The sequence below is a fragment of the Orycteropus afer genome, unplaced genomic scaffold (genome assembly GCF_000298275.1).
Source record: "Orycteropus afer afer isolate SDZICR_OR568_19922 unplaced genomic scaffold, OryAfe1.0 scaffold00123, whole genome shotgun sequence".
NCBI lineage: Eukaryota > Metazoa > Chordata > Mammalia > Tubulidentata > Orycteropodidae > Orycteropus > Orycteropus afer.
The window spans coordinates 2677805-2692725 of record NW_006921710.1 but is presented as its reverse complement, the minus strand read 5'-3'; the positions used below and the strand labels follow the sequence as shown (position 1 = coordinate 2692725).

The window sequence follows — 14921 nt, the reverse complement described above, 5'->3', positions numbered from 1 at the left end:
ATACACTGACGACACAACTTTGCTTGCTGAAAGTGAGGATGACTTGAAGCACTTACTGATGAAGATTGAAGAATACAGTCTGCAGTATGGATTACATCTGAATATATAGAAAACAAAAATCTTCACAACTGAATCTGTAAGCAACATTAAGATAAATGGAGAAAAGATTGAAGTTGTCAAAGACTTCACATTGCTTGGTTCTGTAATCAACACCAATGGAAGCAGCAGTCAGGACATCGCACTGGGCAAATCTGCTGCAAAGGACCTCTTTCAAGTGCTGAAGAGAAAAGATGTCTTCTTGAGGACTAAGGCGTGCCTGACATAAGCTATGGTATTTTCAGCTGCTTCATATGCATGTGAGAGTTGGACAATGAATAAGGAAGACCAAAGAAGAATTGATGCTTTTGAATTGTGGTGCTGGCAAAGAATGCTGAAAGTACTGTGGACTGCTAAAAGAAGTAACAGGTCTGTCCTGGAGGAGAGGCAGCCAGAATGCTCCTTGGACGTGAGAATGGCCAGACTTCATCTCATATACTTTTGTCATGTGGTCAGAAAGGACCATTCCCTGGAGAAGGATGTCATGATTGGTAAGGTGGAGAGTCGACGAAAGAGGGGAAGGCCCTCAATGAGATGGATTGACGGGATGGCAGCGGCGATGGGCTCAAGTATAGCAAGAATCGTGGAGCTGGCTCAGGACCGGGTGGTGTTTCATTCTGTTGTGCGTAGGGTGGCTATGAGTTGGAGATGACTCGACGGCACCTAACAACAACAACATCCTCCCTGATTACAGATGCTGCCCAGTAGTGTCAGCTTAGAGTTTTAAGCTGACACCTCTGTAGGCTGTCTTTTGTGAGTCCACCTGCTAGGGCAAGGTCCCTGGACAGACCAGAAAAAGACCTTGGGGGATCCTGCCAGCCAGAGGGACGCTCTAAGAAAGGAAGGTTCTTGTGAGGGTAACACAGCACAGAGTCAGAGATTTGGCACCTCCTCCATTTAGTGGCTTGTAGCATTGGGAAAGTCACTCCTGTCCCTGAGCCTGCTTCCTTGTTTGTACAATGGGAATAATAATAGTGTACACCAGCTAGGCTGTCGAGATAAGGAGTTCTGGTAGCACAGTGACCAAGGCTAACCAGAAGGTTGGTGGTTCAAACCCACCAGCCACTCTGCAGAAGCAAGACTAGGCAATCTACTTCCAATAGGGGTCACTGTGAGTCCAAATCAGCTAGAAGGTTTTGGTTTAGGCTGTCGAGAGAAGCCCATCAAGAGGTCAAGAGCCCAGACTCTGAAACAGACAGACCTAGTTTGCAACAAAGCTCAGCCATCACTAACTGGGTGAGTCTTAGGCTCTTCATCTGGAAAGTGCAGAAAATACCAACAAGGCCAGTCTCTCCCTTATAGGTCAAAGTCCAAACTGGTGGATATAGGCAACAATGCTTTGTACACATGTGAGTGATCACTAAAGACAAGACTAATAAAATAATGTCACTGTGTTCCTCCATGTGCTAGGTGCCTTTTCATACATTGCATCACTGAATCCTGGGAAAGTCCCTGGGTGTGCTGGGACCATCGTTGTCCCGTTTTTACAGGTGAGGGAGTTAAGGTGCAGAGAAGCCCCGTGGCCAGTAGGTGGCAGAGCTTCTCTTCCCACAGGTCTGTGGACTTCCAGGCTGGCTGTTCACAACCACTACTGTTATTCCCAGGAGCTCTAGTAGCATAGTGCCTAAGGCACCTGACTGCTAAGCTAACCAGAAGGCCTGCGGTTCAAGACTCGAGGGCACATAACAACAACAACAAACTGTTATTCCCACTTGCAGCTGAGGAAACTCAGAGGAGACCTTGCCTGTGGTCCCAAGGTCACTGAATGGGGGCTGGCACACAGGCCTTTTTCCACCCTCACTTCACTGAGCCTCTCACACCAGGAAGCAGGAGACTCAGAGTGGAGGTTTTAGCACGTGTTCTCTTTGAGCAGGCCTGGTCTCTCTAAGAAGGGAAATGCCTGCTCAGCTTTTCTCAGGATCAACACTGGATCTGAGGGCAGAGGAAAGGACCAACCATAGCCTTTGAGTCAGCACAACCAACCAGGGAGTGTGAGCACAAGTAACCTATGGAGCCTTTTCCCTTTGCTTGCCTGTGGCAGACATCACTAATCGAACCTGAATGAATCTCTCCAGTCCAACAATGTTGACTGTTCATTCAGTTATGCATTTTGGAATACAAAATATTAATGATAATAATAATAATAATTATGTGGACCAGGGACTATGCAAGGCACTTTAAATGAATATGCTCATTGAATCCTGACAAAAGCCCTTTCTTTGAAGTCAACTAGAAGGGTTAGACAATCTGCCCCGGTTCAGAGTCATTAAGTGGTCAGTGTGAACCAAGGATGGTCCAGTTTCAGGCCTGGGCTTTTCATTCCTGGGTCCACCACACCTCCATCGTAGAAGGGTTCCCGTTCTAGTTCTGCCTGGGATGTGGCCCATGACCTGACCATTAAAGTGCTGGAGGAATAAGAATCTCCCTCTCCCACTGTGCCTGCTGTCTCTAGGGCGTTCTGGGCTCAGGCACTGGTAACAAGGTGTTTGTCTTACCCCTCAGGGATTTGCCTATGTGTCCACCACACGGAGGGCCCATCCTGTGAGCGCTGCCTGCCTGGTTTCTATGGCAACCCCTTTATAGGCCAAGCTGATGACTGCCAACCCTGTCCATGCCCTGGGCAGTCAGCCTGCACGACCATCCCAGAAAGCAGGGAGGTGGTGTGTACCCACTGCCCCCTGGGCCAGAGAGGTGAGTGGCTTGTACCCAGGGACCTTGCCCCATGGGACAGCCAAGCCCTGATGCCCTGACTCTGTCTTGAGTCCAGAGGTGAGGTCCTGTGTCTGGGGTATAGCAGGTGGGGGTGGGCTCTGCTAGAGGTGGCCTGACCACTCAGGGCACCTGCCTCTCATAACTAAGGGCCCTCAGCTGCTGTGAGTTCTACACAGAACTCAGACCTTAGGGTACATGCAGCTGAGACCTTTGGACCCAGGGACACTGCTGGGGCCTAAAAACAAGCCATGTCCCAGTATCCTCCCACAGGTGAACTTTTAAAGATACCCACATTAGGTTGCTGTCACACAGAGCCTGACTTAGTAGCTTGAGACAGAGCCCAGGAGCCTGTATTCCTAACAGCTTCCCTGGGTGCTTCTGATTCACAATTAAAGTAGAAAACCTCAGATTAAACTTTCAGCTCTAAAAAAAAAAAGTCATCAGGAAATGTGTGAAACAGAAATCTCTCTCTCGCTCTCTCTCACACACACAGACATGCGCGCGCGCGCCTGCACACACGCTGCCATGCCTCTCCCCACTCCTTGTTCCTGCTCCAGGACTCAAGGACATCCTAGATGTCTGGTTTCACATTTTGTGCCTGTGGCTGTGTCAGAACAGCCCATTAAGTCCATTTTGCCAGATGCCCAGCTTCACAGGGGACCCGCTCTGGAAGCAGCTCCTGGCAGCTGGAGCCGTGGAGCAGGGCCTACCCGGCCATTGCACTGCTGCTTCATTTACCGTAACTAGCCCTTTTATACCTGCTCCCTCCACACACAGCCTTCTCCTTCCCCAGGGCGCCGCTGTGAGATCTGTGATGATGGCTTTTTTGGGGACCCACTTGGGCTCTCTGGGCATCCCCAGCCCTGCCACCGGTGCCAGTGCAATGGGAACATAGACCCCAACGCTGTAGGCAACTGTGACCCCCTGTCTGGCCACTGCCTGCGCTGCCTCCACAACACGACAGGGGTGCACTGTCAACACTGTCAGGAGGGCTTCTACGGAAGCGCCCTGGCCCTTCGGCCTGCAGACAAGTGTGCGCGTGAGTATCCACGAGTGGGGGCCACAGGGGTGGGTGGAGCATGGGAGACATCTCCTCTGCCCTGGGCAGTGAGCCCTCCAAAAGGCTGTGCAACCTCAGGCAAGTTATTTACCTTTTCTGTTTCCATGTTGAGGAAGTATAAGGCTTTACTTTTCCCCAAAATCCTTTAACCTTGAAATCTTATAAACTGTGATCTTGTGACATGTTTTCCTGCCTTGATGATTTTATGCTTATCTTACACTCCCCACTTAACACATAGACTGTCCCAGATAGAAGCTCTCATCATATTTGGTCCTCTGATTCCCTGAGCTTCTAATCAAACTGCCCCACCCTCCAGGATGTTCTTCCTCTCTCCCCTCCCTACCCTCTGCCCCCCCATCAGAGCCAAGGCACCCCTCAGCCTCTGAAGATTCTCAAAAGCCTTGTAGGACAGACACTCAGCATTTGCCCCAAACTTACGGGTTCCCTAAACCCTTTTTCCACATAACATTTGCCAGCATTCTGCTTTTCTTGTTTTATGGAACCCCTTCTGGTAATGCCATGCTGGCCCATAGTTGCATGCTGTTCTTGAGTCACATGACTCAAAGCAGGGGCTGCAGAGTGTCACCTGTGACCCCTGACCGAGCCAGGGCTGAGGCGAGGCAGGTGCCCAGAGTCTCTGGCTTCTCTCCTGCCTATGAGGGCTCAGGGAAGGCTTGGAAGGGCCACTTGCTGCCACAAGTGTTCTGGGCCATCTCTTCAAGGACATAGCAAATGGCTTGAGAAATGAGCTCTGCCCTAGAACCTTCTTCCAGAAAGGGCTTAGGTGATGGGTTGAATGAGAGGTATCTCTGTGGACTCCCCAGCCTCTCTGCATCTACTGAACCCCCAAAGGTTCCACTGATGGTCCGCCTTGTTCCTCAGCATTCTTCCTGCCTCCCCAGCCTGCAGCTGTACCCTGGAGGGCTCGGTCAGTAAGCAGACACCCTGCGACCCAGTGACTGGCCAGTGCTCTTGCCTGCCTCATGTGACCGGACAAGATTGCAGCCGCTGCAGCCTTGGCTTCTATGACCTCCAGCCTGGGAAGGGCTGCCAGAGGTAGGTGAGGTGAGGCCATAGGTGCCCTTGACCTGAGTGCGTGCTAGGCTGGAGGAAGAAGCCAAGGGACCTCCGATGGGCCTTCTGGACTGTGTCATCCCAGGCCTGCTGCCAGGTACACTGTGCCCTTCACCAAAGGGGACAAAGGCATGGTCTGTTGGGGTCCGAGTCAAGGCCCTACCAACCCAGGAGTCCAGTCGAGAGCAGCCCTAAGGGATGTTCAGTGGGCAGGTGGCCAGTTTGGTCTCGGATTTTGTTTTCAGTGATGATCAACACCGGGCTGACTTTTTGGCCACATAGAACGTTAGACAAGCATCTTTAGGGAGGAGGGGAGGGCTCTGAGGAAATGCCAACGGTTTTCTTCCTTGCAGGACTGCTCAGAGCCTTTAACGTGTATCATGACTCTCCAGCAGAGGGCTGTAGTCTCCACAACATAAGCATTCATAAAGCCTTTATTTATTTATTGTTTTGTTCCCCAGAACATGGCTTGGGAAAGTCATGTCACGTGCCCCACAATTAAAATAGGGCCCAGTCAAGATCCTGGATAGAGTAGGAGAACAATGTGGAATAAAACTCAAAATCATTAAAAAAAAAAAACAAAACGGGTTTGCTGGTCTGATAGAGCCTGGTGAGACCCCCGAGACTATGGCCCCTAACTGCCCTTCAGAGCTGGAACTGAACTCCCTCCTATGGCTTTGAGTCGGATCTGACTCATAGGGACCCCCTCCTTGGGTTTCCGAGGCAGTATGGCTACAGAAGTAGACTGCCCAACCTTCCTTCCCAGGAGGGGTCATATAGGGTATCTACATCAGATACCTACACCAGGTAGGTAGATACATTCCTTAGAGTGATCAATCCTGGGAGAACAGAAGAGAAGTATTTGCACAGGGAGATAGCTTAGGGGGCAGGAATATACAGGAAAGAAGAATACAGGGAAGAGGTAACTACAGGGAGGAAGTAGGAAGAGAGCTGTTACATTGTGGAGAATTGCAGTCAATGTCATAAGACAAAATGTGTATGAACTGCTGTATGGAAAATTAATTTGCTCTGTAAACTTTCACCCGAATCACAATAAAAATTTAAAAATAAATAAATAGGGCCCAGTCAGTGGAAGGCTGTTGTCTGAAGGCCCCTTTCCAGCTGTGGCCTACATAGGAGGCTGGTCACCAGGTTGGTTTTGTCTCTTATTACAGCTGCAGGTGCCACCCAGTGGGCTCCCAGGAGGACCAGTGCCACCCCAAGACTGGGCAGTGCCCCTGCCGCCCAGGCGTTGGGGGCCAGGCCTGTGACAGATGCCAGGAGGGTTTCTTTGGCTTCTCTGCCAAGGGCTGCCGGGGTAAGGAGCTGGGTCCTTTCTGGGCTGCTATTCCCCCAGTGGGTAGGAGGGACGCTGCATAAACACTGGGGCCGAAAGGTTTCTGGGCGGAGGACTGAGGGGAAGAGGACTCTGCAGGAGGAGAGAGAAATGTTAGACTCTGAGTGGGTCTCTTGAGAGTGGCCATGAACACCTGGAGTGAGTGAGGGCCAAGGCCTGGGAAGAAGGGCATTGTCCTCACAGTGGCCTGGGCATTTAATCCTAGACTCCCTGCTCAATTCCTGTGTGCCTGGAACTATCACGCCCCCTCCCCAGGCCTCGTTTCCTCCTTGGTACAGGTAGCCTGCATTGGCAGTTTCTGAATCTGGCTGGTCCTCAGAGTTCCCCTCTCCTCCCCCACCATGGGGGCCATTTAAGTAAATCAGCTCAGTTTTCAGTCCTCATTTCTGATCTGTTGAATTGGAATATCCCAGGAAGGGCCCAGGAATCTATATTTGAGGCTAGCCAGGAGTTCTGGGAAGTAGCCAGGTATGAAAATTTAGAGGAGCAACCCAGAGGATGCGGGGGTTTTCTGGGGTGCTGGCTGGATCTCTGCAGAACACAGGACACCCAGCACCATGTGCCATGGCCCCCACAGCATGCAGGTGCTCCCCTCTGGGGGCTGCCTCTGTCCAGTGCCACGAGAACAGCACGTGTGTGTGCAGGCCCGGCTTTGTGGGCTACAAGTGTGACCGCTGCCAGGACAACTTCTTCCTCACGAGTGGTGGCCTGCAGTGCCAGGAGTGCCCGTCCTGCTACTCCCTGGTGAAGGAGGAGGTGAGCCCCCCTCCCTTCTAGCCAAGCCCTCCCAGCCCTGCCTTCCCATTCACCCCCACACAATGATGGAGCCCCCCAGATGGCACCAACTCTGTGTCTGGTCCACCTCCTCCTAGGTCCAGCCACATCCTGGCCCATTACAACCCAGCTCAGCCCCTCAGTCTGTCCTGCCTCCCACCCTTAGCTCTCATTATCCACCCTTCTGAGTTCTCAGGTTTACTGGGAATGCGACTATAGATAACTTATATGCAGGGAGGGTCAGAAGGAGGGTGATGCCAGTTCTGGGGTACAAGTGGAAGAATTTTAAGCAGGGGAAGAGTGTGGTGCGGGGGTCAGGGTACTGGCTCTCAGTTATCCTTCCTCCCCCCAGCCTCAGTTGTCGGGGACAGTCTTGGTAAGCCTCAGCATTGCTGTCCTACTCTAAAACAGAGCTAGTAATAGACCCGAAATCAGTGGCCTGGATGTGTTTTGGAATTCAGACGTATGGAACTGTAGAAAGATAAGATGGCTTATACTGAATATTAGCTCACATTGGGTTCTTCAGGGTTCTCCAGAGAAACAAAACCAATAGAATATATATATATAATATAAGGAGCCCTAGGAGCTCTGGTAGCATAGTGCCTAAGGCACTTGACTGCTAACCAGAAGGCTGGCGGTTCAAACTCACCAGCCACTCCTCGGGAGGAAGGTTGGGCAATCTACTTCCGTAGTGATACCGCCTTGGCAACCCAAGGAGGGGTCACTATGAGTCAGGGCCAACTCGATGGCACATAACAACAACAACAGGGAGCACTGGTCATATCGTGGTTAAGCACTCAGCTACAAACCAAAAAATTGGTGGTTCGAACCTACCAGCTGCTCCATGGGAGAAAGATATGGCAGTCTGCTTCTGTAAAGACTTATAGCCTGGAAACCCTATGAGACTGTTCTACTCTATCCTACAGGGTCACTATGAGTCAGAATCAACTCTACAGCAATGGGTTATACATTATCTGTATGTACATACACACACACACACACACACACACAAAACCAAACTCCCTGCTATCAAGTCAGTTCTGACTCATAGCAACCCCTCCTGGGTTTCCAAGGTGGTAGATCTTTATGGAAGTAGATTGCTTCAGCTTCCTTATGCAAAGCAGCTGGTGGGTTTGGACCGCCAACTTGGTTAGCAGTCAAATGCCTTAGGCACTGCACCACCAGCACTCCTGTGTGTGTGTGTGTGCGTGTGCATGCACACATGTATGTATAAAACAAAAACAAAAATCACTGCCATCAAGTTGATTCTGACTCATAGTGACCTCCTTTGGGTTTCTGAGACTGTAAATCTTTATAGAAGTAGATTGACCAGTCTTCCTTCTGTGGAGTGGCTGGTGGGTTTGAATCACCAACCTTCTGATTAGTAGTCAGATGCCTTAGGCACTATGCCACCAGAGCTCCTTATATATGTAAATGTCTGTGTGTGTATAGTTATATACATATGTATGTGTGTGTGTATATATGTATATTTTATAAATATATATATTATACATATATTATAAATATATAATATATATTATAAATATATAATATAGTATAAATATATATTATAAATATGTATATATTATAAATATATACATAATGTATATATTATAAATATATATTATATAATAAATATATATTATTTATATATATTTTACATATATATATATATATATAAAAACAACCAACTCACAGCTGTTGAGTTGTTTCCAACTCATAGTGACCCATCCTTTGGTTTTCAAGGTGGTATCTCTATGTGAATAGATTGCCCAGTCTTCTTTCTGAGGAGTGGCTGGTGGATTTGAACCACCAGCCTTCTGGTTAGCAGTCAAATGCCTTAGGCACAATGCCACCAGAGCTCTTTTCAGCATATATGTATAGTGTATATGTATGTATACATAGACGCTCTGGTGGCATAGTGCCTAAGGCATTTGACTGTTAACCAGAAGGCTGGCAGTTCAAACCCACTAGCTACTCCTCAGTATGAAGATTGGGCAATCTACTTTTGCCGAGATACCACCTGGGAAACCCAAGGAGGAGTCGCTATGAGTCAGAAGTGAGTCGACGGCAGTGAGTTTGGTTTTAATAATGTGTATATTTATATATAAATATACATACAGTGTGGAGAGAGAGAGATTTCAAGGAACTTGTTCACACAGTTGTGAGGGTTGGCAAGTCCAGAATCTGTGGGTCAAACAGCAGGCTGGAAACTCTAGCAGGGTATCTGTTGTCTTAGTTTTCCAGTGCTACAGTAACAAATACCACACGTGAGTGGCTTTAAAGAACAGAAATTTATTTTCTCACAGTTCTGGAAGCTAAATGTCCAAATCAGGATCTTGGCTGTGTTGCCTTCTGTGAGCCTCTTTCCTAGTTACTGGTGACAGCTGGCAATCCTTAGCCTTCCTTTGCTTGTAGGTGGGTCCTCATATGGCTTCTATATTCCCCCTTATGTGTGTGTCTCTGTGTCCTTTTATAACTCAGAAGTGATTAGGTTTTGGATCCACCCTATACTGGTATGCCTATATTAACATCAAAATAAAAACTCTCTTTCCAAACAGGATCTCATCCACAGGTAAAAGGGCCAGGAATTCAACACATATTTTAAATCAACCCATGACATCTACTCTATAGTCTTGAGGCAGAGCCCCTCAGTTTTTGCTCTTAAGGTCTTCAACTGATTGGGTGAAGCCTACCTATATTATCAAGGTTAATCTCCTTTACGTAGAGTCACCTGATGATGCATATTAGTCACATCTACAAAATGCCTGCACCATAACCTAGCCATGCTGACACATGAAATTCATCTTCACACCCCTGGCAGGATCCCCTCCCTGCCAATCAAGCCCATTGATATTTCTTCAGGAAAACGTGAATGTTCACATCAAGTGGGTAAATAAAAGCCTCAGTGAGCCTTTTTCAGAACAGCTTTTGCTTCCGGATAAATTCAGGTTAGATCAGATCGTTGCCATATTGTAAAGGACGGAAAGCCATGAGACTTTCAGAGCATTTTAGACTTTGGAGCAGAGAAGAGGGCTTAGGATCTGTGGTCCCTGCCAGTTAGGGTTGCTACAAAGTGGCAGGCGTTTGCACCACTGCTGGCTCTTAGCAAGCACCCCATAAATGCAGTTATTGTTCATGTGATTAAAAGAACAGTGCTAGAAGACGTTGCATAGCACTTTCACTCAGCCAGCAAATGTCCACTGAGTGCCTGTGTGTGTCTGTACTGGGAGGACAGTGACCAGATGGACAGAAACCCTCAGGAGCTTCTGTTCTCCTTGTTCCCTCCCACCCTTCTTAGGACAGAAGTGTGGATGGCTGAGTGCCAGCAGGTTCCATGAGCATGAGATGGGAAGGGCTAGCTGTAGCAGGTGGCAGGCAGGCATGGTTCTCAGGCATGTGGTACATCCTTAGCTTTGAAGCCTAGGTAGGATTTGGAGAAGGGAGCCCTGGGGAGGGCAGGCCAGGCAGAAGCTGGGGAAGGTGTCCAGGCAGACCTTCTAGGCCCCCAGACTCACACACTCTTCTTTCCCTGTTCTCTCTAGGCTGCCAAGCTGAAGGCCCGGCTGACCCTGATGGAAAGATGGCTGCAGGGGTCTGACTGTGGCACCCCCTGGGGACCACTGGATGTTTTGCAGCGAGAGGCCCCGCGGGGAGATGTCTACCAGGGCCACGATCTGCTACAAGGTTTGGCGGGAGAGTGGCTGGCAGACTGGGAGGAAAAGAAAAGGGCAAGCTGGTCAGACTTCCCCAGGAAACTCTTCAGTCTCATTTTGTCCAGATGCTTTGAGGCTCCTGGGCTTCTTTGGTGGCCCAGCAGGAGAACCTGCTTGCTTGGGAAGCTCACCTCCCTACCTTGTGGGCTTCCTTGGTGGTACAGTCCTATGACCCCATAGACCTCTCCTTCACGTCCCTAGCCCAGTTGGTCTTGTAGCTTTGTGAATGCCAGTCTTTGACTATATAGCATCTATTCCCAAGCCCTCCTGTTCTAACCAGAGTGTAAGCTCAGTGGGGCCAGGAGCTAGGTTCATTCATTTATCCACTTGTCCAACAAATGGTTATCAATGCGCTATCCCAGGTGTTGAACAAGTTGGGGCTCACTGTCTTGATTGTTGGCTGTTTTGTTCACTGCCGTATCCCCAGCATAATGCTTGGCATATGGAAAATAAACGAGTAAATAATAAAAAAAAGAAAAGAGAACTATAAATAAAGCCAAGTAGCTGGAATTTTGCCCTAGGCACTAAGATTTAGAGACAGGCAAAAGTGAATCGATTCTTTCATGAAATACACTCCTTTAGCAGCCAGACACAGGTGAGCTGAGCACCTGTTAGCAAGAATAGTTTTTAAATAGAGAGCTACCAGATACCACCTGTCTAAAATGCCCAGATGTGAGCTATGTTGCAAATTACAAAGTGAATTTGAGGCAGAGTTTTCCTGCTGTGCCAGATTTAAGAATTGTTTGTGGTGACCCTGGAAGGCCTAAGTTCCTTTCAGTCCCTTGTCTGTGACCAACTTACTACAGGACTTTGGATCATGACTTGCTTTCTCTGGGCCTCAGCCTCTGGATCTGTAAAATGGGGAGGCTTTGGCTTTGTAACTTGAGGTGCTCAGGGCTGGTGATGGGATTAAGCTGTGCTCAGGGAAGGGTGGTGGGCACAGATGGGGGGCTGGTTCCTGGCATGGGAGGTTTGGCATGAAATCTAGACCACTCTGTGAACTCTGGGCTATGGGCTTCCTGCAGGGTCCCAGGAAACCTTCCTGGAGCAAATGACGGACCTCGAGGGTTCCATGAAGGCTGCTCAGGCACAGCTGCAGGTGCTGAGCAGGAGTGCCCACTGTGCCCAGGCCAGAGCTGAGAAGACCTGCGTCCAGCTGGCCAATCTTGCTGTGGTGCTGGCGTCCTCGGAGGAAGAGATTCTGCGTGCAACCATCACGCTCTCGTCTCTGGTACCCCAGGCGCACCCCACCCCTCACTACTGAGCTCCACCAATGAAGGGGACTCTGGACAGGGAGGAGGGAGACTCGATCCTTGCCCAGCCCTACTGTTGACCTGGTTGGTGACCTTGAGCATACTTCATCCCTTGCCTGAGGCTCATTTTTGTCATCTGCAAGATGGGGCTGATACAGTGGCTCCTCATGTGTTGCTTCAGGCAGGTAATCCTTGCTCAGAATGGGGCACTTGCTAGGTCAACAGTGAGTGCTCAGTAAGTGGTCCGTGGCTTTATCATTATGTCCATGATCTAGGCCCCCGGCTCACTGGGTGCCGACTTTGTGGCTGGCTTTGTGCATTTATAACATGACTGACATTGTCCAGTTTGGTCCAGAGCCTTTAGGGATGGATCATCAATTTCTTCTTCTTTCCTTTTCTCCTCTAAAGGTGATTCCTCAGGAAGAGCCCAGCCAACTTACCAACTGGAGCCAGCTGGCCACAGAGGCACGATTTCTAGCCAGGAGGTGAGTCCCAAGACCCCAGAGAGTGGTGACGTCTTGCCCACACAGTCTTCCAGGGAGCAAGAGCCCTTCTCCAGGGGTTTCCAGGGGTAGTGTGTTAGGCTGGGTTCTCTAGAGAAACAAAACCAGTAAAGCTTAGAGAGAGAGAGAGAGAAATTTATCTTGGGAAAATGGCTCACACAGTTATAGAAGCTGGAAAGTCCCAAGTTCCTGGATCAAATGTCAAACTGGAGGCTTTTCCCAACTCATGCAGCTTGAGCTGACGAGCTCAAGGTTGGCAGGCAATATACTGGCTATTGACTCCAGTGGATGACAAGTCCAAGATCACCAGGCAGAATGGGGGATTGTTCATTCACAGACAGTTGTAGGCAGTACAGCAGGATCCAGATCCACAGAAGGTTCTCCCATTCTCCCAGGATGTCCATATATATTTTGGAAACAGGCCACACCCCTAGGGAAACTCCCTTTCAACAGATTGGCTGCTCAAAGCATATATACTCAATCTCATCATGGGAATAACCACGTCATAACTGCTTAAACTACTTGGAATCATGGTCCAGCCAAGTTAATACACAACCCCAACTAACCCAGGCAGGCTTAGCCCATATGTGCCCCCACTCTGGAAGCTGGAATTGGGTGACTACAAGAGCTTTCTAGTTGGGGGGGAGGGTTGTCACCAGACGTGGAAGGGAGCGATATGTGGTAGCAGCAGGAGCTCAGAGAGACTCCCAGGATGGGGGGAGCAAGCCTAGGTTGACAGCCTTTTTTACTAACAACTTTGTTGAGATAGAGTTAACACACCATACAATTCATCCATTTAAAATACATGATTCAATGGCTTTTAAGTATATTCAGAGTTGTAGAACAGTTTTATAACCCCCAAAGAAACCCATTCCCATTAGCAGCCACTCCCCATTTTCCCCTCAACTTTCCCATCTCACCCCTCCAGCAGCCCTAGGCAACCCTAGTGTACTTTCTGTCTCTGGATTTGTCTCTTCTGGATATTCCCTGTAAGTGGAATCATACGATATATGGTTTTTGTGACTGGCTTCTTTCATTAAGCATAAAGTTTTCAAAGTTCACTAATGTTGTAGCAGAAATCAGAACATCATTCCTTTTAATGGCCAAATAATATTCCATTATATGCATAATACCACATTTTGTTTATCCATTCATCGTTTGATGGACATTTGGGTTGTTTCACTTACTGCCTTCTAAAAAGCAGCTCAAGGCTCTAAAAGTACAGGGTCTACAAAGTACAAAGTTGTCCCCTTTAGTTGTATCTAGGATCTTAGACTCATTTAAATCTTAGACTCATGAAGAAACAGGCTCAGAGAAGTTAGGTAACTTGCTTAAGGACACACTGCTTGTAAGTGATAGAACCAGGATTCAAACCCAGGCTTTCATAACCACTAGTTCTTTTATTCTTTCTTTATTAGAGTGACCGTAAAATTCATTGTCCAAATGAGGATGATTTTACATGTGAAAAAAGGCCCTATTAATCATTATCCCAGGACAAAGGCATAAATTATCAGGTCTGGGACATGTGGCCCCCTTCCTATTAAGCTCTCCCTACATGTCAGGTAGAGAGGTAGAGGAGTCTAGTCCTTTGCTTGAGTTGGGATAGCAAGAAGCCCATGCAGACAGGGTTGTGGGTTTGGGCCCTAGCCCTCCTGCTCTGTGAGTTCCTGGTGATAGTCAGGTGGATATTTTCGCACAGCCACTGGGACACTGCCACCAAGATAGAGGCCACTGCTTGGAGGGCCCTGCTCGCCTCCAACACCAGTTACATGCTCCTCTGGAATCTGATGGAGGGTAGGGTGGCCATGGAGACCCAGCAGGAACTGGAGGACAGGTGAGACTTCCATAGGTGGGTGCAGAAGCTAAGGGTTGGCCTCCTGGAGCTGACTGGTCCTGGCCAGAGGCTGCTGGTTCCAGCACTGACTTCCTTCCCTACATCCTGATGCTCTTTGTGTTTGGTTGGGATGTCTGGGGCTGCATTCCACTCAGGGTGGAATCATGGGGTCTTGGGCCCTCTCGGTGATGAGTTATAGGTGGGGATGCAACTCAACCTTTGGAGAGATGGGACAGGAGCTGCACCAGGAGGACCCAGAGCAGCAAACCCTCTTTCTCCCCTTTGATTATCCCCTGAGCACCACCCCAGCTCCATGGGGCATCTCCTCTCAGCCTTCTCTGGTACCAGCTTCCCTCTTCTCTGCCTCTGTGACCAGTTTGTTCTGCTTCTCTGTTCTAGGTGGTCCCCTTACAGCCTCGTTGGTTCAGGGTCAACCCACCAATGTCTCTGAGGCCCTAGTTGACATTCTTTAGAGAATCTAATTGGTTCTGCTCAGATCAGGTGTTCATCCCTGAGCCAATTGGCTTGGCTGGGGTGAGGTC

The 14921-nt window shown here is 49.0% G+C and overlaps 1 protein-coding gene across 1 annotated transcript in view; it reads left to right on the top strand.

Moving 5' to 3' along the window:
- LAMC3 (laminin subunit gamma 3) overlaps positions 1-14921 on the top strand; it is a 94264-nt gene that overhangs the window by 48200 nt on the left and 31143 nt on the right. The window contains exons 13-22 of the mRNA XM_007944344.2: positions 2599-2787; positions 3602-3847; positions 4771-4924; positions 6118-6260; positions 6877-7055; positions 10619-10760; positions 11815-12020; positions 12451-12527; positions 14245-14379; positions 14779-14797. Of these exons, the coding sequence (XP_007942535.1) occupies positions 2599-2787; positions 3602-3847; positions 4771-4924; positions 6118-6260; positions 6877-7055; positions 10619-10760; positions 11815-12020; positions 12451-12527; positions 14245-14379; positions 14779-14797 (1490 nt within the window). The remainder of the gene's footprint in view (positions 1-2598; positions 2788-3601; positions 3848-4770; positions 4925-6117; positions 6261-6876; positions 7056-10618; positions 10761-11814; positions 12021-12450; positions 12528-14244; positions 14380-14778; positions 14798-14921) is intronic.